At 32.9% G+C, this 22,384-nt stretch overlaps 1 protein-coding gene across 6 annotated transcripts in view; it reads right to left on the bottom strand.

The window, feature by feature from the left end:
* GPHN (gephyrin) overlaps nt 1-22,384 on the bottom strand; it is a 456,579-nt gene that overhangs the window by 257,210 nt on the left and 176,985 nt on the right. For 4 of the 6 annotated variants that reach the window (XM_036011095.1, XM_028508289.2, XM_028508290.2 and 1 more), the window contains exon 4: nt 15,899-15,991. In XM_036011095.1, coding sequence (XP_035866988.1) covers nt 15,899-15,991 — 93 coding nt within the window. Of the gene's footprint in view, nt 1-3,679; nt 3,719-15,898; nt 15,992-22,384 lie in introns of all 6 variants that reach the window. The other 2 variants (XM_036011094.1, XM_036011096.1) reach the window with 1 other exon arrangement.

Genomic DNA, 22,384 nt, shown 5'->3' with positions numbered 1-22,384 from the left:
TCACTAAGAGCTCAAGGTTTTAAAATTAAAGAGATTCTTATTGGCATTTAAATTATTACCAGAATCCTTCAGCTGTGACGAGGCATTAACATAGAAGACATTCTTATTCCTGAATCAATGATGCTTACAAGAGGTGAAAGAATGTTCTGATATACAATCAGTCTTTGAATATTTTTCCTAAAGAATTAAAAGAAAATAACAAAATTTTGTGGGTACTACATTTTTTGTTGAATATTTTTTCCCTCTCTTGGGATGTAAATTCCTTGAGAGCAAGGCATTATCTTTGTGTTATATACTCCTAACATACAAATGGCATAGAGCAAGCCTTTTAAATAGATCCTAGCAGAATTATTGGATGTAATGAAACAATTTCTCTCCTATGCATATAGAGTAGTACAAGTTTATGTACCACCTTTGGAGAGCTGAGAAGAGAGTCACTCAGTTTTTGCTGTTTTGACAGGTTACATGAGGAACCTTGGCTGAGAAAGGCTGGATTGAGCATGTAAAATCACCAAAATAAATTGTGAAAACATTATCTACCAATGGATTGAAAATCTTTCCTAAATTCATTATTATTACAAATTTAACTACTACAGTTTTAAATTCCTTGAAGACAAGGACCAATTCTCTCCAATTTTTGTTACTCTTGTAAGGTCTAGGACACTATGCTACACAGTTCAATTTAATGAATGTTGTTTTTTTACCAGTACATTAAAACACATACACTCTCATGCACACATTGCCTAAATCATATTCCCAGTTCATCATCTCTAGGGGTTAGGCCCAGGAATCTTTTTAGAAAAACCTCTATAGGTAGAAGGCTTGGGTATCCAGGATTACAGACTACTGAATTGAAATGAATTCCTATTCTCATGGCTGGTTCTTCTAAACACACCCTGATTGACTTATTTCAGTCCCATTATCTTCATTAACACCTTCTCTTTCAAATGCATCCCTCTTTTCTTCTTTAAAAGCGAGCCTTACTCTGTTTCAAAGACATGCCATCATTTTGTCCTGAAGTTGGTATTTTTTAATTCAACCTTGAAGTCCTTCATCTGTGTTATTTCACTTCATTCTCCTTTTCATTCTTAGAATCTAGGGTCTTCTAAATTTCACATGGCCTTCTGTAACCTTTCTAAAGTTTATAATTTATTCTCCTAATACAGTATCTTGAACTTATCCATCTTTCATGTTAATTATGTAGTTTCCTGATGTCTTTGTCATTGATTTAATTTCCTCATAGACGAAAGCATTAAAAGTTCTGAATACACTTCTAGGTAAATACTCAAAATATTTGAAAGAAACACAGCACCTGCATACCAATGTTTATAGCTGCATTGTTCATAGCCAAAACATGAAACAACTCAAGTGTCCTAATGAATGAATAAACAAATTGTGGTATAAACATACAATAGTAGAGTAGTCTCAAAAAAGAATGAAATTCTAATATATGCTACGACATGAATGAATGTTGAAAATATAATGTTAAGTATAAATCAGACATAGAAGAACAAAAATGGTATAATTCCACTTATATAAGGTTCCTAGAATAGGCAAAATCAGAGGCAGTAAGTAAAATAGAGGAGACCAGGGCCTGTAGGAGGAAGAAATGGGGAGCTACTATTTAATGGGTACAGAGTTTCTGTTGAGATGATTAAAAAGTTATAGAAACAGAGAGATGTGATGGTTTTAAAAAATCATGACTGTACTAATGCCAATGAACTGTACACTTAAAACTAGTTAAAATAGTACATTTTATGTTATGTGTATTTTACCATAATAAAAAGCTACTGATATATTATTATTAGAGGAAAATAAATTTTAAAAACCCTGTCCATATCTTTTTTCTATATTCCCTAAATTTATAACTTTCTTTTTAGCTTTTTCCCTTTCATTTTTGAAAAAATAAGACAAAATTTAATATAGATACTCCACATTTACCACACTGCAAGCACAATGATGCTGTAGACATGTACACACATAGATATACACACATTTGTATGCAAGTGTACATAGCCTACTTTAAATCTCCTTGGACTCTTTACACTATTTGCAAAATCTCCATTTTTTGTTTGATCTTGACTTTTATTTAAATATCAGTGAATAAGACAATAAGCTTTACAATGCAGATAATTTTTTATTCCAAGTATTTTTAGATGCTAGGTACTCAGCAAATTTTGGGAAAATGTCAATTTTAACAGTTTACCCACACACAAGAAAAAATAGCCTGAAAGGAGGGAAAGATAAGTATATGGAAAGAATCTCTAAAGAATTGATATTATATAAATTATAGGATGGCTGAGAAATGATATTCTCAAAGGAGAAAAGTGAATCTGAGTGGAAAGCTACTTTAATCTTAACTACAAAAAGCTGTAAGTAAAATTATTATTTTTAGAGATGATACTTTTAAATTTTAAATAAAATTAATAGTAATCTGTCCTCATGATGCCCTGGAAAAATTAGGGGAAATAAATTAGAAAATGAACTTAGTATATGAAAAATTATTAAAAGATTCTATATGCAAGGAACAAAAGTATATAATATATGATGTGAAAAGGCAACTGAAGCAATGATAACAAATGACTTAGAAAGAAATGTATTTCTAACTAAAGAGAAAATTGTAGAGTTGTATAAAAAAGCTGAAAGGATGGTGGTAATGAGTTTGAAAGTCAGTTTAGGAATAAAGTGGACTGGACTGTTAAACAGTGAAGCATTTTTCTATTTATAAGATATGTTTGGACAACATGTAGGCAACACTTTTCTTGGAAATAAAATCTGATCAGGGTTACAAGATAACAGAGGAACAATGTCAGTGATTTATCAAATGTAGACAAGTATAAAGGAGGCAATATGGGCCAATCAGCATGTTTCAAGGCTGAATGCATAGGAGATAAACATAACATCTGAAGTTAATTAATAGGGCAGCCATGTACATTAGATAGGTAGAGGAGACAGTAGTCAAGCAAACTTAGTTAGCAGTCCAACTTAGTGGCATAAGGCAAGTAGAGAAAGATAGCAGAAGTGCTAAACAATCTGAACCTATGTAAAATATTACAGGCATAGACTGGGCAGGGCAAGATCAGGCAGGCAGATGGCATAGGACTATGGTAGGAGAGCTGAGAGAATGCTGAGCAGCCTAAAATGCTAAAATAGCAGATGGATATGGCAGTACCAAGCCATTTGTTGATGGACAAAGCACCAGTGAGTAAAGAATGCAAATCAATTAGCAGAGGAGTAAAGTGGGGAAAAAAGTTGAGAAAAAAATCAAAGGCAGTCAAAGCAGGAAGACAGAAGAGCAGAGAGGCAATGGCAGATCATCAGAAGCAGTTGGGTAGGGGAGTGAAAAGCTGTCAGCAGGGGAACAAAACACCATTCAGGAAAAAATGACACTGAGAATGAAGCAATCTCCTGAATTTGGTGTCTTCAATCTAGGAAACAGTCACAATAAACTGCATACGTGAATTCACAAGAGAAAAGCACACAAATGGAAATAGCCAATTGATAGGAACTCTACTGCCCAGGGATACAGAGTGACCCTAGAACATAGATACATAACAATCCACAAAAAATAAAACAGATGGGAAAAATGGGTCAAAGCATTTTTATAATGATAAAAAAACCAAAACACTAAAAATTATTAATTTGGAAATGATTGGCTGGGATTGAAGTCTTTGCTTACCCCTTTCTGGAGCCCACAAAATGGGAATGTTGGGAATTTCTGCAGCAGAAAAACAGAAGAGAAAAGGGATTTCTGACTCCTAGTTTGAGGAAAGCAGATCAAATTTAGGGCTGTATGAACTGGCTCATGGAAATAAAAACCAGCCTGAACCTTCTCCTTTCCTCAGAATTAAGCCATTTCTGAGGTTTGGGAAAGGTTTTGAAAGCCCTCACCCCAACATTTCCCACAACCTCCCCTTTCACACTTACCTCCAGTGCAAACAGTTTTCCAGCAAGGAGGTACTTGGGAAAATTCACTCCCATGTTTACACCATGGTAAAATTTGAGAATGGCCTACTAATAGTACTACTTCCTGTGTAGGTCTGGTTTCTGATTCAGTGGGAATCCCTTCCACCCTTTTTTGTGTGTGTGAGCAGAGGGAACAGATTACTAGAAGCAGCCTACTTCTTTGAAAGTGAATGAGAAAAAGAACAGGGGCAGTAATACCAATAAAGGAATACTAATACTAATCAGTTCCTTGGTGATCTCAATTGTCATGGGTTTTAATTCCATTAAGATAGCCACACCTCGAAATTCATCAGCTTTAGAACCTGTCAAACCCTGTATTCATCACATTCTGACAAGAAAAAATATCTCAGCGCTTGGCACTTGCTCAGGACTCATCACACTTGCTAGAACTTGGAAGAGTCATGATGCTGCTCACAGGAGAAAATGCTTCCTTGTTCTGTACTTGTCGGTTTCAGCTCTTGTCACAAGTTCCAGAATGAATTAACTATGAGTACCAACACACCACTATATGTCTAGCCCAGACTCCTCCTCCGAACTCCAGATGCAAATATCTAACAGCCAACTTAACATCTCCACTTGGATACCTTAAAGACAGTTCAAGTTTCCATGACCAAAGTGAAACTCCTGACCTTCCTCTTCAAACCTACTCTTTCTAGTCTTTTTAATGAATGGAAAAATTCAAAAGAAATACATTTCATGACACATGAAAATTATATGAAATCCAATCTCATTATCTATAAATAAAGTTTGATCAGAGCACAGTAAAGCCCATTCATTTATATCCTCTTATGGTGGTTTTTGGGCTGGCAAGAGAGCGCAGTTATGGTAGAGACCATATATTCCACAAAGCCTAAAATATTTACTATCTAGACTTCTAAAGAATAAGTTTACTGACCCCTGTCCTAAAGCGTTTTTTTTTTTTGTTGAGAAAGCAAGGAATAATAACTAAAATTCAAACAAAAATAAACTAGAATATTATTGTTACTACTGTTGTTATTGGTATACAAGGTAAACGTATGAGGAAAGGTCCATTTATACTAGGCTTTGTTTTCAGTATTATATAAAAGCAGCCCTCTCATTTCTCTAAATTTTATTTAATATTGACGGTGACATTCATTCATCTACTCAACACACAGAATAGCCCCATCTTAAGGGACAGGGTATAGTATAGGAAAGTCCTGAAAATGGCAGAAAGGAGAAATGAGGAAAGAAACTATTAGGGCCCACAAATAAACCTCCTATCAAAGAATCATAATACCCTGTTTAACGATAAGGGGAGCCCTGGCTGGTGTGGCTCAGTGAATTGAGTGCCAGCCCTTGAACCAAAGGGTCACCAGTTCAATTCCCAGTCTAGGGCACATGCCTGGGTTGCAGGCCAAATCTCCAGTGGGGCGTGGGTGTGAGAGGCAACCACACATTGATGTTTCCTTCTCTTTCTCCCTTCCTCTCCCTCTCTAAAAATAAATAAATGAAATTAAAAAAAAAACCAATAATGGGAAATTGGCATCATGTGAATCTCTTTTGAACTTCATCAATGGGGTTATACTAAAGTGACCTCATGAGAATGGAGGTCTGTATGCACGTAGCCTTAAATCATAACAAGCAATAGACACATTATAACAAGATTCCATTATATTTATATAATATTCAAAACTAACAGTCATCCTCTTATTGGCTGTAATGCCTACACTTTATAGAAAAGTATTTTTAAACTTTGCAAAACTGACCTATCTTCTCAGTACTTAAAGTTTTATCCTGAGAATTATTACATGAAAGGATGCTATATCATATACTGCAATCAAAATAAATAAAATTATGTAGTTTATTTATCCTGAGAATTGTGTAGTTTTATCCTGGGAATTATTAGATGAAAGGATATTCTATCATATACTGCAATCAAACTATGGAAAGTGGTGAAGAAGGTGGGGGGAAATGGTTATGTAATCATTAATGATTACCTAAAATGGTTACTACCCCCAATGGCCATTTGTCCTCCATACTTTAATAGCAGCCATGTGCTTTCCAAGTTCCAACATGAGGAAATAATGTTTGTAAAATTACTAGAATAATTCCAAATACTTTATTGTTATATGAATCTACTTTCTGACTATCAGTTCCCTGTAAGTTTCCTTTTTTGGCAGGCAATAAAAAAGTTATAAATATTTTGCCCTCCTCAATACAGTGATATAATTCTAAGAAGCTCAGAGGGCCTGACAGATATAAATTTGTTGTCATTACATTTTGTGTGAAAAGCAACATTAAATCCATTTAATAGGTGGGGCTCTAACATAGAGAGATGAGTACACATTTATGATTTCAGACAATAATAATAAAGAAATATCCTGAAATCTTCATTCTTAAAAATATATCTCTATATAAACATACTTTAGCACTTGCATTTGCAATTTATTTAATGATATTTAGTTGTCAGTATCTTAGCATATATTTTGCAAAACTAAAGTATTCAGGTATGCCAGCCTCTGTACATTTTATGCGAGTACACTTATAAGGGTGAGCTGGAAAGACAATTTCAAGATTTTATCATTTTGGCAGATTCAAGGTAAAAAATATCAATATTTAACACATCGTCTCTTTTTCTTTTAACTTTTCCACAACTACACTATTGTAAACTTTAGGTCCTATCTTGCTTGATGTTTCCCCAAGGAAAAATTCTTTCAGTATTTATTCAATTATTATCTACTTATTTTTTAAACTAAAGATCTTTCTATTATATTGCAGGTAAGAACAGCAAATATTTATGTAGCAAATATTTACATAGTAAATAAATATTTTTACTTTACTAATTCACATAATATAATTACTTTATGAAGGAAGTACTTTTATTCTCTCGATTTTACACATAATAAATATAGGAAGTTAGTAAAGTTGTATAAGGTCACACACTGGTAAGACGTGAATCTAGTATTCAACCCACATAGTCCATGCTTTTAACCACTACGTTATAGTGCCTCATATATGGTTAAATGGGCAACACTACCTTTCTAGTAAGAGTTCTATTTAGACATAGATATTGTCATAATAAATATATTTTTATTCTACTGATATAATCTCTCTGCCCCATAAGACCCCCAAAAAGCTGAGTACATATTCTGGTGCACTGTAGGCATGCGATTAAGAAATATACTTAAGGGAAAATGAAGCCAGCATTTTATTTATAGGCTCTTTATATATGAAATTTTAAAAAAGATTTATTTACTTAATTTTAGAGAGAGGAGAAGGGAGGGAGAAAGAAATGTAGAGAAACATCAATGCGTAGTTGCCTCTTGCATGCTCCCTACTGGGGACCTGCCCCGTAACCCAGGCACATGCCCTGACCTGGAATGGAACCAGTGACCCCCTGGTTTGCAGGCTGGCCCTCAATCCACTGAGCCACAGCAGCCAGGGCTATATATGAAATTTTTATTTTTGCCTTATACTCAAAATTCTGACCTCAAGGATCAATGTGCTTTCCCCTCTTTTGTGTGGCAATATGAAATGATAGCCTTTCAACATGATAGCTTTAAATGTAATGTCACTTACTGCCCTAATTACATCATCTAAATGGTTTAATTTTGTACCTGTAACTTTGTATTGGTACAATTATACTAAAGAGCTTTTCTTTTTAATGCATAAATAAAGTAGAGGGTAGTTGTTTTAGGAAAGGCTGTGGCTGATGGAAAAAATGAGTGCAAAAATCATACTAAAGTAAGTGGACTTAAGGGAGGAATGTACTGTTTACCTTCAAATATTATAATTGTCATGCAAAAGAGAAATTTACCTCCTTTTGTGCACTGCAAAGGGTAGAACTAGGACTACTAGGTAGAAATTATAAGACATCAAGTTTCAATTTGATATGTTGAGACTTTTAAACAATTAGAGTTCCACAAATAATGAACTCCCAGATGGAAAAAGCAGTGATTGAGATGTTCAGGCAAAGGCTGGGAATGATAAAAAGGACATGCTAGGACTTTGAACACAGAATCTCCTCAAAATCTGAGAAATTATGATTTCTCAATTATTATACTGTTTGTAGCTTTATTTAAAATGCTAAGTCAACTCAAGATTCAACAAGGATAAAAATCTATGATAAGAAACTATTCCTTGAGTGTCTCTATTGTAAGATTAGTATTAACTAAAAAGGTTTCCAAACAACAAATCAAAATTGGAATTTCATACTTCACAGCAATTTAAATTTTATTCACATACAATGGTGTAGATAGTAACTAGGTTTGCAAATTACAACAGGACTTTAAAAAAAACCAGTGCATGAAAATAATCTTGAAAGAGAATGACGTTAGATCTGGGGAATGTACTGATATGCATTCGAATAAATTCCAAATCTCAAAAAGGGTCTATTTTTAGAGCACTTTCATGGCATGATTTAACTGTGTTGATAGTAGACTTCTGAATCTGGCTTCTAAAGAATCTCTGAATAATGACAGTTGCTGTTTTTCATCTCTACAGATGGTACTCTAGCTGTTCTAAGAAAGATTAAAATAACATAGGTCTAGTTTATCCATCCTTCTATATAAAGTAAATTATCTGCTGTTGCCAGAAAGATTTTCTTAATTCCTCTATAGCTTGTTCTGTAGCTTGTTATACAGTTCCCCTTCTTCTTGACTCTTATCAGTAATGTCTGTCCTCTTCTCTCCTGATCTAAATACTATTTTTCTCCCTCAATTTTAGCTTAAATTCTACTTGTGTAAAAATTTCCCCAACTACTTGGCTCTTTCTTAATTTTCCTTTTAAAGACATCTTTTGCACTGAAATGACTGAACATTTCTGGTACTAGCTTTATATTCTTTGACTTGTAAAGTCACTATTTTAGGAGTACATGTACTTTAGCATTCACTCATTAAGGCTTAAAGTGCTTGTTAAATGCCTGTTAAATGGGACAAAGGCTATGAATATTTTCTCTGATATTTTATCAGCTTTTCAATGCACAATGCAAAATAATTATAAACCCCATGATAAAGTGGGCTATTACAAAAATGTTATCCTATCACATATCTGAGCCATTTAAAGCCATTTTCCAACAATTTTAAACGACGGAGAAATTAGAGACCTAAAACAAAACACATAACCCACATTCTTCATATCATATAGATCACAGGTGGCAAACACAAAGCCTGCTGGACAAATCCAGCCCTACACCTTGCTTTATCTGGCCCAACACTTGTTTCTACCTGGCGGCAGTGCCCAGCTCTCGCTTAACTGTTAAAGAGTAGTTATATTTATACAGTACTAAAATTACATTTGGCCCTTTGAAGGCTGATGTGGCTCCTGGTGAAAATGAGTTCGACACCTCTGAGATAGATTACAGAAATTCTTATTATTGTTCCTTTGCCCTATACCTTAGTGGAAACATGTTGACTTACTTTAGACATATGTACCAGATATATTAGAAGTTAACATATAAGAAGTATAATGGTAAATAGATTTATTTCGGGCTGCCATGTCTAATTAGAGGTATATAGGTAATGACATTAATTAAATGAGAAAGAAAAAGTTAAGAAACAAAAATGTTTACCAAACATCTAAAAGGTACCAGGCACTGCACTAGATACTTTTGCATGTATTATAATCACTAGCTTGGATGAGTAAGTCAATTAATTGATCTCTGCCTCAGTATCTCCATCTTTAAAACAGATACAACAATAATATCTGCCTCAGTGGATTAATATGTGCTTAAAACAGCACCCAACACATACTATGTTCTATATACAAGTGCTAGTTACTATTATTATGTTACTTTTATCTCAATTATTAGAAAAACAGCCTTAAGTAGGAATTAGCTAATTTAGCAAATGAGAAAATTGAACTTTGAATAGGTTAATTTGCCTTAATTTCATAGTTAGTAGTAGAGATGGAGTTCAAATTCAGGTCTGACTTTATAGTTTTAGTGTTTTCACTATAGCATATTGCATGCCAAAATGTTTAGACAAAGATAAGACAAATAAACCTATTTTCCATTTTCAAGACTACTTTATAAAAATTATAGAAAGAGCTCCTTAACATGGCATGAAATATAACTTTCTCTGACCATAAAGTAGTGGTGTATTTTATTCAATTTAGTTTTAAATATTTCAGGTATAAGGGTTTCTTGTATTCTAATCTGTTTTCTTGTATTCTGCTCTGTTATCAATTCCATATTGTTGAGTTATTCTACTGGCATTTTATTTAGTCAAAACAATCCTAGAACTATAAAATAAATATTCAGTACCAGTATATGATATTTTGCTAGGGAAGTAATCAATGTTTTCTAGACAATATTGATATATACTTGAGAACAACTATATACAAGGTCTGGCACAAATCATGCCCCTTTTTTATTACAAAATCTTTTATTACAAAATAATAAGCATGTAATTCTGTAGTATAACAATATCACATTCAAGCACACCATAGGACATTTTGGGTGAAATGCTCAAATTAAAACTATAAATTATTACACCCATATTGTTACTCTACCAACCACACACAAGCAGGTATTACTTCTGCTGGACCCTGTATTTTAAATGACATAAGTTAGAGACCAAATTCTTTCAAAAACAATATTACTGACTATGTTTCCTATGCTTTACTTACTTTACCATGACTATTTTATAACTACCAATTTGTGTTTCTCGGTTTCTCAGTCTCTTCACCTCAATATTGTAGTAAATATGTGTGGTGCCAGATGGGGTGTTGGAAATGTTGAGTGGAACACTACATAAAATATATGATTGTCTAACCACTAAACTGTACACCTGAAACCAATACAAATAAAATTGAAAGAAAAATTTCTTTCAAAAACAGAAATTATTAAACATGGTGTTTTTGCTATGTTGCTATAATGTAGGAGAGTTTCTCTGATTGCTAACATGTCAAATGTTAACTTTTAGGTGAAACTGTTAACTGTCAATTTTCATGAGTCACCAACTGATGATCAATAACATACAGTCAGTAACTCAGGGCAATTATGTCTCCTTCCTTTAACTTATACAGTGTTCATGTTTTTAAAGTGTTATAACATAAGAAAGAAAAATTGTTAATGACTACATGAACTCACACCTTATACTTGTTAGGGGTGAGTATAATCTAAACCTTTATACTCACATCTAAAATTATAAAATACATAAATTTCAACAACTAGGTTATAAAACAGATTTTATAAAATAAATATTTTTTCTGTGATTTGATATTTTAGAAAATATTACTCATAACCTAAGAGAAAAATATTTGTGGACAGGCTTAGATTTGTTCCAAAAAGTACAATATAAATATTATACAGGCTATAAACAGAATATGATTTCTGAAAATCACAGTCTTTCCCTAGAAATTCATCCTTTGTACCAGACTATGAGTAGTCTCCCCGTTTTAGCACTGGTCATTTTGTCAGATGCCTCTTCACTTACATAATGAAGCATAAGCATCCTTTTAAATGAATATCCCTTATATCAAGTTTATAGCTTTCTGAAATTTTTGCTATTCCTCCTTTTGTTTATTTTATAATGACCATTTATATCAGGAGGTATTGTTAGGAGGTATTGCTAAGAACTACAGTTTGAAAATATTTTAAGAGAGAGATTTTACACACTGTATAATAAATCCATTAATTTGACCAGTTTTGAAAGTTAAAAATTTTATACATTATTTAGAATAAGGGATCTTTTATTTTTGTTATACTACACTGTCTATTAAGTCAATGGGACAATACATTTTATTATGGCAAAAAAAAGTTTTTTTTAAGTTCCTTCTAAAGTTCAAGAAATGAAACCCAACATCATTTCAGATTAGTAGAAACAAAGGTAAAAATCAATAAAAGTCAATTAAATATCAATTTAAAAAGTCAATAAAAATGTGAGTAAAGATGAATTACCATTGTCCAACAGAACAGGGGCTGACAAACTTTTGACCATAACTTACCATGACAAAGAGTCATATGGTAAATATTTTAGGCTTTGCAGGATATAGAATTTTGATTGCAAGTATTCCACTTTGCTTTTGCAGCCAAGGCAATATATAAATGAATTAGTGTGGAATGTTCCAATAAAACTTCATCTATGAATAGTGAAATTGAATTTGCAAATAATTTTCATGTGTCACAAAAGATTATTCTCCTTTTGAGTTTTTCCAGTCATTTAAAAATGCAAAATCCATACCTTAGCTCATAAGTCATACCAAAAGATGACAGGCTGTATTTGGCCTATGGGCCATAATTTGCCCCTGTGATAGATTAAGAGTTTCTTGAGGATAGGGAATACACCTTATGTTTTTAATTCTAGCACTCAGTATGGCATCAAATACATATTAAGAATTAAAAATACCAAACTTGATGAATGAATCAAAGTAGTGGATGAAAACTAAAATGTATTATATAGGCTTTGATTAACTCTTTAATTCATGATCAACATAATATATTAGTATACAGTCCTTCATTCTGGTGTAGCATAGTACTCAAATGTGATGAAAATTATTTTCACCTTATAAATATTAAGTAGCTTAATATTTTCTAATTACCATAACATACTAAATATTTCTTTTTAATTATATAGATCTTTTAATGCTTAATCTTTGAGCCTCTTCTAAAATTTACATCTAAAAGATTTTTACTTCAACTCACTTATATACCCTTAATTATACTTTTACTTTTAAAAAGTAATTAAAAACTACACAATAATACCTATTTTGGAAATAAATCATATTGAAAAGATAATGGGACATGAAGAGATAATACTTTGTATGGTAATGAGTTCTTATGTTCCACAGAATATTATAATAAATAGCATTTCACTAATGTCAACAGATTATTCAACCTTTTTATAAGATCAGAGATAATGCAATTAGTTTTTTTAAAAATAAAGCTTTTCATATGAAAATAAAACCCTAAAAAGTTGAAAAGAATGGATTATTATGCTATATGTTAGCTTTGATAGTATCTCATGTTTAAAGGCAGAGAGCAGGCCAGCAGGCATGTAACTATCAGATGAATTATATTCTAGGATACAAAGCATAAAAATAGGAACAAATTCATAATTTAGAAAAATTCATTGATTGCATTATTCCTATAAAATATGTAAATAGAATATTCTTTTCTAAACTTGTTATTCCTTATTTTTTAAATAGACCTGGGAAGAAATCTAAGTCTATTAAACTTTTCATTTTCTTTACAGCTCATTCCCACTGATAAGTTTAGAATGCTTTATTTCTTTCATTCAGTTTATTTCCCCCTTCATTTTTCCCTAACAACACACACATCTCACAAACAATCATCCTTTCTGATTGTAGATAAAACTAATTATTGAAAATTACTCACTGTAAAATACTAGTATGTGAAGGGAGAAGTTTTATATTATTTTATATTTACCATTAATGTTTGTGTTTTCTATCAGTAACTTCTGAGTCTACTTAAAAATATTTGCAACCCTAAGTTTTATATAGGTAAATGTGGTCTAGAAACAGCTTCTTCTCTTTTTAGGCATAATTATATAAGACAAACAAGTGAAAGACAAATAACTATATTATTACAAGCTCAAAATTGTATTTCTGGATTCCGGTCATCTCAGTGTTGTTTTTAAATATTACAAGAATTGCAACTATTCATGGGTGTAGAGGAAATGGGCAATTAGAATTATTTTGGGTGGCCCTATATTGCTTTCATGTTTATTTTTTCAAAGGCTTAACAGTCCAATGGACTTTTGCTGTACATAATAATACCATATATATTTATATATAAAATATAAAGTGATTCTATTAAAGATCAAGAATTTATAATCACCTGTTTTCAAAAACAGAATACATATTCATGTATATTTTTAAATCATTAAAAAATAACCTAATACAATTTTACCCAGTTGGTTGCTATAGGTATATATGAATATAAGAATATAAGAACACCTCAAAGTTTTATAGGTAGCTGAAGAATAAAGAACTTCTTAAGATCATAGAAAGGGATAGACTTCTGTCAACTAACAGTCCCCCAAAAAGGGAATAGGAGAATAAACAGATATTAGAAATGGTAGAAATCTAAGACTCCTGATTTATATGGAGATGTAAAAAGTAAAATACAAAGCTTACTATATCAAAATTTAAAATAATAGGATTGTGACAATTTCATGGATATACTTTAAATCTAGTATAAGATTTTTTGTTCATTTGGTAGTTACATACAAAAAACTATCAGATTTCTCCACTTGGTAGTTATATAGTAACTAATAAAAAAATCTTTACCCCTTATAAGTTAACCCTTACCTAGCACTAGTACTGAATCCTCACATTTACCCTGATACATATGTATTTTTTAATTTTGCTCCTTTTACAGGAATCTGAGGCACAGAGCAGTTTAGTCTATAGCCAGAATTCAAAGGTTTAAATTTTCAGCCTAGTATTTTGGTATTGAAATTCCATAGAATACAATAATACTAAACTTTGTGATATAAATTATTTTTCTATAATTAAAAATAATATTATCTGGTTGTAAATGAATTCATGGTAACTTTTTTATACTTTTCTGATGTGAAAATAAGTAATATGAAAATATCAAACCATCACACACTAAAATAGACATATAAACTTAATTTCATTTACTTCAAACACAACACAACACCTAACTCCAAAAGTCAATGCCCTCACATACATAGGCAATTTTCTTATAAACAAAACAAAACAAACACATCTCTACAGGAGATGGTTTCCCTCCAACTGTACTTATTAATTTAGCCTCACAGTTTAAAAGAAGTGTAAAAGTTGGTCAAAGGACCATTTCCCCTTAGGGCCCAGGAACTAAATAAATTATGCAAGGATGACTTCATTTTTAAACACTTGAAGTTAAGGATTTCTCCATACAACACTATTATAACTGACTTAAAAGTAAAACCATTTTATTTATAAGCCTACTAATAATAGTATCCAGAAAATTTCTGTCATGATTTTTACATAGAATAGAAATTAATTTACAACTTGTTTAAAAATTTGTAATTTCATATACTAAAACAGTGGTTCTCAAAGTTTGGAAGTAGGGTCTATGGGCCAGTAACATCTGCATCACCTGGAGCTTTGTTAAAAATACAAAATTTCAGCACCCATTGCAGATTTTACTGAATAAGACACTCTGTGGGTAGTGCCCAGCAATCTGTTTTAAGAAGCCCACTTTGTGGTGCAGGATAAAGTTTGAAAAAGACAGTATAATATTTAATATGTGCAGAGCAAAAAGTCTCCTGCTATTAATAAGATAGTAGATAGTGTACTGGTTTGAAAATAGAAGGACACAGTTAACATTAACTTGAAATTCTGCCAAGAAACACTTTTTGGGAGAGGTAAAAAAAACAATGCATATAACTCTAAAATGACACCAGGTTTACAGCTTCCTTAAAAAGAAAGCCTTTCCTCCCCCCGCCCCCCCCCCAAACCACTGAGCACTGGCTACTCTTCACTCTTTCTCTAATTTCTCCCACTGTGCAAAGGTTGAGGTAATTCTTGTGGCATAAAGCCTAGATATTAATTCTGCTTTTTGACTTATTAAGTTCACATTTAAAATGATAGAAATATACAACTTTTTCTCATTAAAAGAACAGTAATACTGGTATAAATATTCTATTGCAACCATTCTACTGTGCTACTGTGCTTTAAAACCTGTGACAAGTGTATATAAGAAAAGAGAAATCAGATACATTCCGAAGTATATTAAGAAAGCACATCAGACCAGATATCATGCTAAGAGTCAGAGTTCTGATATCACCTCCTCTGACAATATGCCTGAATTTTAGCTGATAACCAGAGACCACTGAGCAAATTCAGGAGTATATTCTGGATCAGCTCACTCTTCCTCATATTCTATCACTTCTAGCTTGAGTACAAAGAAAAAAGTCAAGAAACATTTTAGATAATTTTTCCACAGTAAGTTTTTCACATCCTCAGCACACCAATATAAGAAAAGCATATTCTATCTCACCTCTGGAGTGACATCTCGTGGTGCAAACCCTGTTCCTCCAGTTGTTAATATCAAATTAAGTTCCTTTTCGTCACACCAATCTATCAGGGTTTCCTGAAAGAAAACAGTAATAATGTCATATGCAGAAGGATGTTTCTGTCTGCTCAAAACATCCACATACTCAAATATATTATGTATTGTGAAGAAAAACAGATTCTTTTCAACAATCAACATAAAAATTTTGAAGCACAATTCATGGAACAATTTCACTGTTAATGAAAACACACTGCGGTTTTGGGTATTTAGTTTACTCATAGAAAATAAGGCAGTTTCATTTTTAGTTTTCTGAGCAAATGCCATACTATTTTCAACGGTGGCTGCACCAGTCTGCATTCCCACCAACAGTGCACTAGGGTTCCTTTTTCTCCACAATCTCGCCAGCACTTGTTTATTGATTTGATTATGATGACCATTTTGGCCAGTGTGAAGTGATATATTATTGTGGTTTTATTTGCATGTCTCTGATGGCTACTGATGCTGAGCATCCTTTTATATGGGCCTTCTGTATGTCCTCCTTGGAGAAGTGTCTGCTCATGTCCTTTTCCCATTTTTTAATTGAGTTGTGTTCCTGGAGTGAAGTTGTGAGAGTTCTTTATATATTTTGGAGATCAAACCCTTGTCTGAGGTATCAATGGCAAATATGTTTTCCCATACAGTTGGTTATCTCTTAATACTGTTTTCTTTAGCCATGCAGAAGCTTTTTATTTTGATGAAGTCCCATTTGTTTATTTTTTCATTTATGTCCCTTGTTCTAGGGGACAGATCAGTGAAAATATTGCTGCTTGGAATGTCTGATATTTTCCTGCCTATGTTCTCCTCTAGGACTTTTATGGTGTTGCAAATTACATTTAAGTCTTTCCCATATGCAAGCATCAAAGTCTTGAAAGTAAATGAAACACGTTTACTTTCAATGAAATACCATAAGTTTATAACTAATGTTTGTTATATACTCATATGGCATATCTAAGTTACTTAAACATATTTTATTGTTTATGCCATTACTGTTATCTCAATTTCCCCCTTTCACATATCTAAGTTCTTTTCAGCCATTCAAAATCTATTCAGGTATAAAAAACTGAACACTATCTATGTGTCAATTATATCATCTTATTATTAAAAACTGCACCAATCTCACTCTGTAAATATTCATACTTCAATTTCCTATTTAAAGAAAGAGACTCATTCATTTTTCAATAATGGACTCTGAGAGATCAAGAAACTTATTTGCTTATGGGCTCAGAAGCTAAAGGAGAAAGAGCTAGGATTCAAACCAGATCTGTGGGATCCTCAATATATGTTCCCCTATATTCTACCTGTGATTGTCAATATTTTCCACCAAGTCTCAAGTTTGCTATGGAAGTTTTACAGTATTTTGGGATTTACTTTACATGGTTGCCTTAAATAAAAGATGTAGGAATAAATGATTGCTTACATTTTTCCCCCCACAATACTATGACATGTATAGAGACTACCATTACAGAATTATATACTAAAAAATTTTTGAGTTAGTAGAGTCTTTCGAAGATTTGGCTCTTATCAAATGCTTTCCTGTATCTATTGATACGATCACGTGATTTTTGTCTTTCCTTTTGTTTATGTGATGTATTATGTTTATTGATTTGTGAATATTGTACCATCCTTGCATCCCTGGGATGAATCCCACTGGGTCACGGTGTATGATCTTTTTAATGTATTGCTGGATGCAGTTTGCCAATATTTTGTTGAGGATTTTAGTGTCTATGTTCATCAGCAATACTGGCCTGTAGTTTTCTCTCTTGAAATTAGGATGATGTTGGTTTTGTAAAAAGAGTTGGGAGTCTTCCTTCTTCTTGGATTTTTTGGAATAGTCTGAGAAGGATGGGGGTTAGCTCTTCCTTAAATGTTTTGTTAAATTCTCTCGTGAAACCATTAGGTCTAGGGCATTTTTTTGCTGGGAATTTTTTGATTACCATTTCAATTTCATTAGCTGTTATTGGTCTGTTCAGGCTTTCTGATGCTTCTTCATTCAGTTTTGGAAGATTTTATTTTTCTAGAAATTTGTCCATTTCACCTTGGTTTTCAAATTTCTTGGCATATAGTTGTTCGTAATAATTTCTTACAGTCCTTTGTATTTCTGTGGTATCCACTGTAATCTTTCCTCTTTCATTTCTGATTGTGTTTATTTGGGTCCTCTCTCTTTTTTCTCGATGAGTCTGCTTAAAAGCTTGTTGATTTTGTTTATCTTTTCAAAGAACCAGCTCCTGGATTTATTGATTCTTTGGATTGTTCTTTTAGTCTCTATGTCATTTAATTCTGCTCTGATTGTAGTTATATCCTTCCTTCTACTTGCTCTGGGCTTTGTTTGTTGTTCTTCCAGTTCTTGTAGATGTAGGTTGTTTATTTGAAAAGTTTCTATCTTTTTTTAGGTATGCCTGTATCACTACGAACTTCCCTCTCAGGATTCCCCTTGCTGTGTACCATAAGGTTTGGACTATTGTGAGTCCATTTTAATTTGTTTCCAGAAACTTTTTGATTTCTTCTTTGATCTCATTACTAACCCATTCATTGTTTAATAGGATGCTACTCAATCTCCATGAATTTGAATGTTTTTGAAAATTTTCATCTAGATTAGTTTCCAGTTTCAGGCCCTTTGGTCCAAGAAAATGCATGATATAATTTCAATTTTCATGAATTTTTTGAGGCTTGTTTTGTCCTAATATGGTCTATGTTTAAAAATGTTCGATGTGCATTTGAAAATAATGTATATTTTGCTTCTTTGGGATGAAAGGTTCTATATATACCTGTTCAGTCCATTTGCTCTAGGGCATTGTTAAATGCCACAATACCCTTGTTGATAATTTGTTTGGAAGATCTATCCATTTTGGACAGTGGGGTGTTAAAATCCCCTAGTATAAGTATGTTGCTGTCTATATCTTTCTTGAAGTCCCCCAAGACTTTCCTTATACATCTGTGTGCTCCTATACAGGGTGCATATATGTTTACAATGTTTATGTCTTCTTGATGAATTCTTCCTTTGAGTATTATGAAATGTCCTTCGGTGTCTCTTTTTATGGCTTGTGTTGAAGTCTATTTTGTCTAGGTATTGCTACCCCAGCTTTTTTTCTTGTTCATTTGCTTGGAATATTCACTTTCAGTCTGTAGGTCTTTTTTCTAAGGTGGGTCTCTTGTAGGCAGCATATGTGTGGGCCATGCTTTCTTATCCATTCAGCTATACGCTATGTCTTTTGATTGGAACATTTAATCCATTAACATTTAAGGTTATTACTGATAGGTACTTATTCATTTTACCGTTTTTGTAGTTGTGTTCTTCTCTCTCTCTCTCTCACTCTTTTTCTTCCTGTTCTTATAGTAGTCCCTTTAGCATCTCTTGCAGTGATACTTTGGTGGGGGTGTATTCCTTCAGCCTTCTTTTGTCTGGGAAACTCCTTATTTGGCCTTCCCATTTTAATTGAGAGCCTCGCTGGGCAGAGTAGTCTTGGTTGCTTTGGTTTTCATTATTTGGAATATTTCTTGCCATTCTCTCCTGGCTTTCAGTATTTCTTTTGAGAAATCAGATGCTGGCCTTATCGGAGTTCCTTTGTATATTTACTTCTCATTTCTCCCTTACTGCTTTTGAGATTCTCTCTTTGTCTTTAAAACTTGGCATTTTAATTATGATGCATCTTAGAGTAGGCCTCTTTGGGTTCATCTTGATTGGGACCCTCTGTGCTGTCTGAACTTGTGTGTATTTTCCTCTCTCCAAGTTCAGAAAGTTTTCTGTCATTATTTTTTCAAACAGGGTTTCTATTCCTTGCTCCTTTTCTTCTCCTTCTGGTATTCCTATGATTCAAATGTTGTTGTGTTTCATGTTGTCTGCAGTTCCTTTAAGCTATCTTCATATTTTTTGAGTCCTTTTTTGTGTAGCTGCCCCAGCCTCGGTGTTTCTTTCTACCTTGTCTTCCAGCTCACTAATTTGGTCCTTTGCTTTACCCAGCCTGTTTGTAATTCCTTCTAGTGTGTTTTTTTTTTTTTATTTCAGAAATTGTATTCTTCATTTCCTTCTGGTTATTGTTTATAGTTTCTATTTCCTTTTTCATATTGTTGTAGTTCTCGCTCAGTTCCTTGTAGTTGTCTGTGAGCTCCTTGAACATCCTTATAACCATTCTTTTGAATTCTATATGTGATAGTTTGCTTGCCTCTATTTCATTTAGCTCTTTTAGTGGGGAATCTTCCATTCCTTTCGATTGCAAGTTCTTTCTTTGTCTCCCCGTTTTAGTTGAGTCTTTTTGTTTCTATGATTCCCGATGCTCTGCTTTGCTAGCTGTCTTTGTAGGGTGAACTTCTATGGTAGGAGTTCTGTGGGACTCAGTAGTATGATCTCTTTGGCCTCTTTGTCTGGATGCTCTAGTGTTATCCTTTATTCCATTTGTGTGGTTTCCTTATTGTACTTGGGGTTTACCTTTGGTGGCTCCTTTGTTGGGTTCTCTCCTCCAGCAGGTTTACTGGTATCACAACTCCCACCTTGTCTTGCATGTGATCAGGGGCATCTGTTTTAAAATGTCCTCTGCAATCTTTGGCTTCCAAACTTCATATAAGCTGGGATTCTGTTGGCTGTTCACTCTGTCTTCAGAAGATTGGTGTCCTAGTTGGGTGCACAAACAAGTGGGCTCAGCTCCCATCTACCTTGCTGCCATCTTTTGCCTCCAAAGACTCCTGATTCTTTTAAATTAAAACCATGAGTTGTAAAGCTAATTATACATAATTAAAGTCTACATTAAATTATTACTTACTAGTCCTTTAATCGTTTCCATTTTGTCACTATTGTGCCCATGCTGTGAAATAAGCTTACTTAAAACATTGTGTATTGTGTAAGTCTATAACCTTTTTTAAAGAGCTTTATTGAGACATATTTCACATATCATAAAGTCATATTTTTAAAATATACAGTTCAGTGGTCTTTAGTATATTCACAGTGCTGTACAACCATTACCACAATCTAATTTTAGAACTTTTTAGCAACCCCCAAAAAACCTGGTAAGCACTAGCAGTCACTTTTCTTCTTATTGGGAGATCCAAAGCAACCACAAATTTACATTCACAAAACTGGAAACATACAGTATATAGTCTTTTGTGACTGGCTTCTTTTACATAGCATAATGTTTTCAAGATTTATACATGTTATAACATTTATCAATATATCATTCTACTTTTATCAAAAATTTTTAGTATGGTAAAAAATATTTATATAATAAAACTTACCATCTTCATCAGTTATAGGTGTACAATTCAGTAGCATTAATTACATTCACAATATAGTGCAACTATTACCACTATCTATTTTTAAAACTGTGCACTACCCATCCCACTATGGCTCAGTTGGTTGGAGTGTTGTCCTGTAACCAAAGGGTTGCAGGATGGCTTGCTGGTCCAGGGACATAAGATCCTGGGCTGGGTGCCTACAGGAGGCAACCAATCAATGTTCCTCTCACACTGATGTTTGTCTGTCTTCCTTCCTCTCTTTAAAAGCAATGAAAACAATGTCCTCAGGTGAGGATAAAAAAAAAAACAAAAACAGAACTTTTTTATCAACCTAAACAAATCAAGATTCTTGATTCAGCGTTTGCTTGGTTGCTATAATTCTTTGACTGTTTTTTGAATCAGTTCTGAAAAAGTTGGTTCTAACAGTTTCTGCTTATTTTACAGTGTTTCTGTGGAGGGATGGGAGCCTGGAGCTCTAAAACTAGTTATTTTACTGCCCATTAGTAATCTAAATTACTATGCCATTTTATACAAGAAATTTGTCAAGGTAAAACAGTGCATTATCTTTAGTGTGGTTTCTATCTCATTCTCAAATATTTTTTCAGAGTAAGAATTCTGAATATTTTCCAATTTTTCTTTTATTCTACCTATAATTTCCATAATATAGTTCCATTAATAAACAATACCAAAGCTTTCCATATACAAATAACTAGGTATGAATTTTATTTGTTTAAAAGCTAATCCAATGTGCTTTAAAGTTTTATTTAATAACACTGTATATTTATTACATAATTTTATTGCCATCAATTTTAAACTAGTTCATATGGGACTCTGAATTTAAAGATAAAAGGATGCTTTCAACATACTTTGCTGTTATTATATTTTTCAGTTCTAAAATTTTCATTTGATTATTTTTAATAGTTCCTATTTTTATACTAAGATTTCATGCCTCTTCATTCATTACAAGTATATTTTCCTGTCCTACTTAAGCTGGGTTATAGTAACTACTTGAAAAATCTTTATCTGTTAAGTCCAATTAGCCGGATCATCTTGGGGTCAGTATCAGTTGATTATGAATAATTTTGTACTGTAGCCTAGACATGGTAAATGATATGTTGAGGAGATACTCAGTTTTGGTATATTATTCTAAAGAATGTTGATTTGTTTTTATTCTTATAAGCAGATGACTTGTCAAGACTCAACTGCAAA

The sequence above is a fragment of the Phyllostomus discolor genome, chromosome 1 (genome assembly GCF_004126475.2).
Source record: "Phyllostomus discolor isolate MPI-MPIP mPhyDis1 chromosome 1, mPhyDis1.pri.v3, whole genome shotgun sequence".
NCBI classification, from domain to species: domain Eukaryota; kingdom Metazoa; phylum Chordata; class Mammalia; order Chiroptera; family Phyllostomidae; genus Phyllostomus; species Phyllostomus discolor.
The sequence above is the reverse complement of the archived record's forward strand: the minus strand, read 5'-3'. Positions and strand labels throughout refer to the sequence as shown.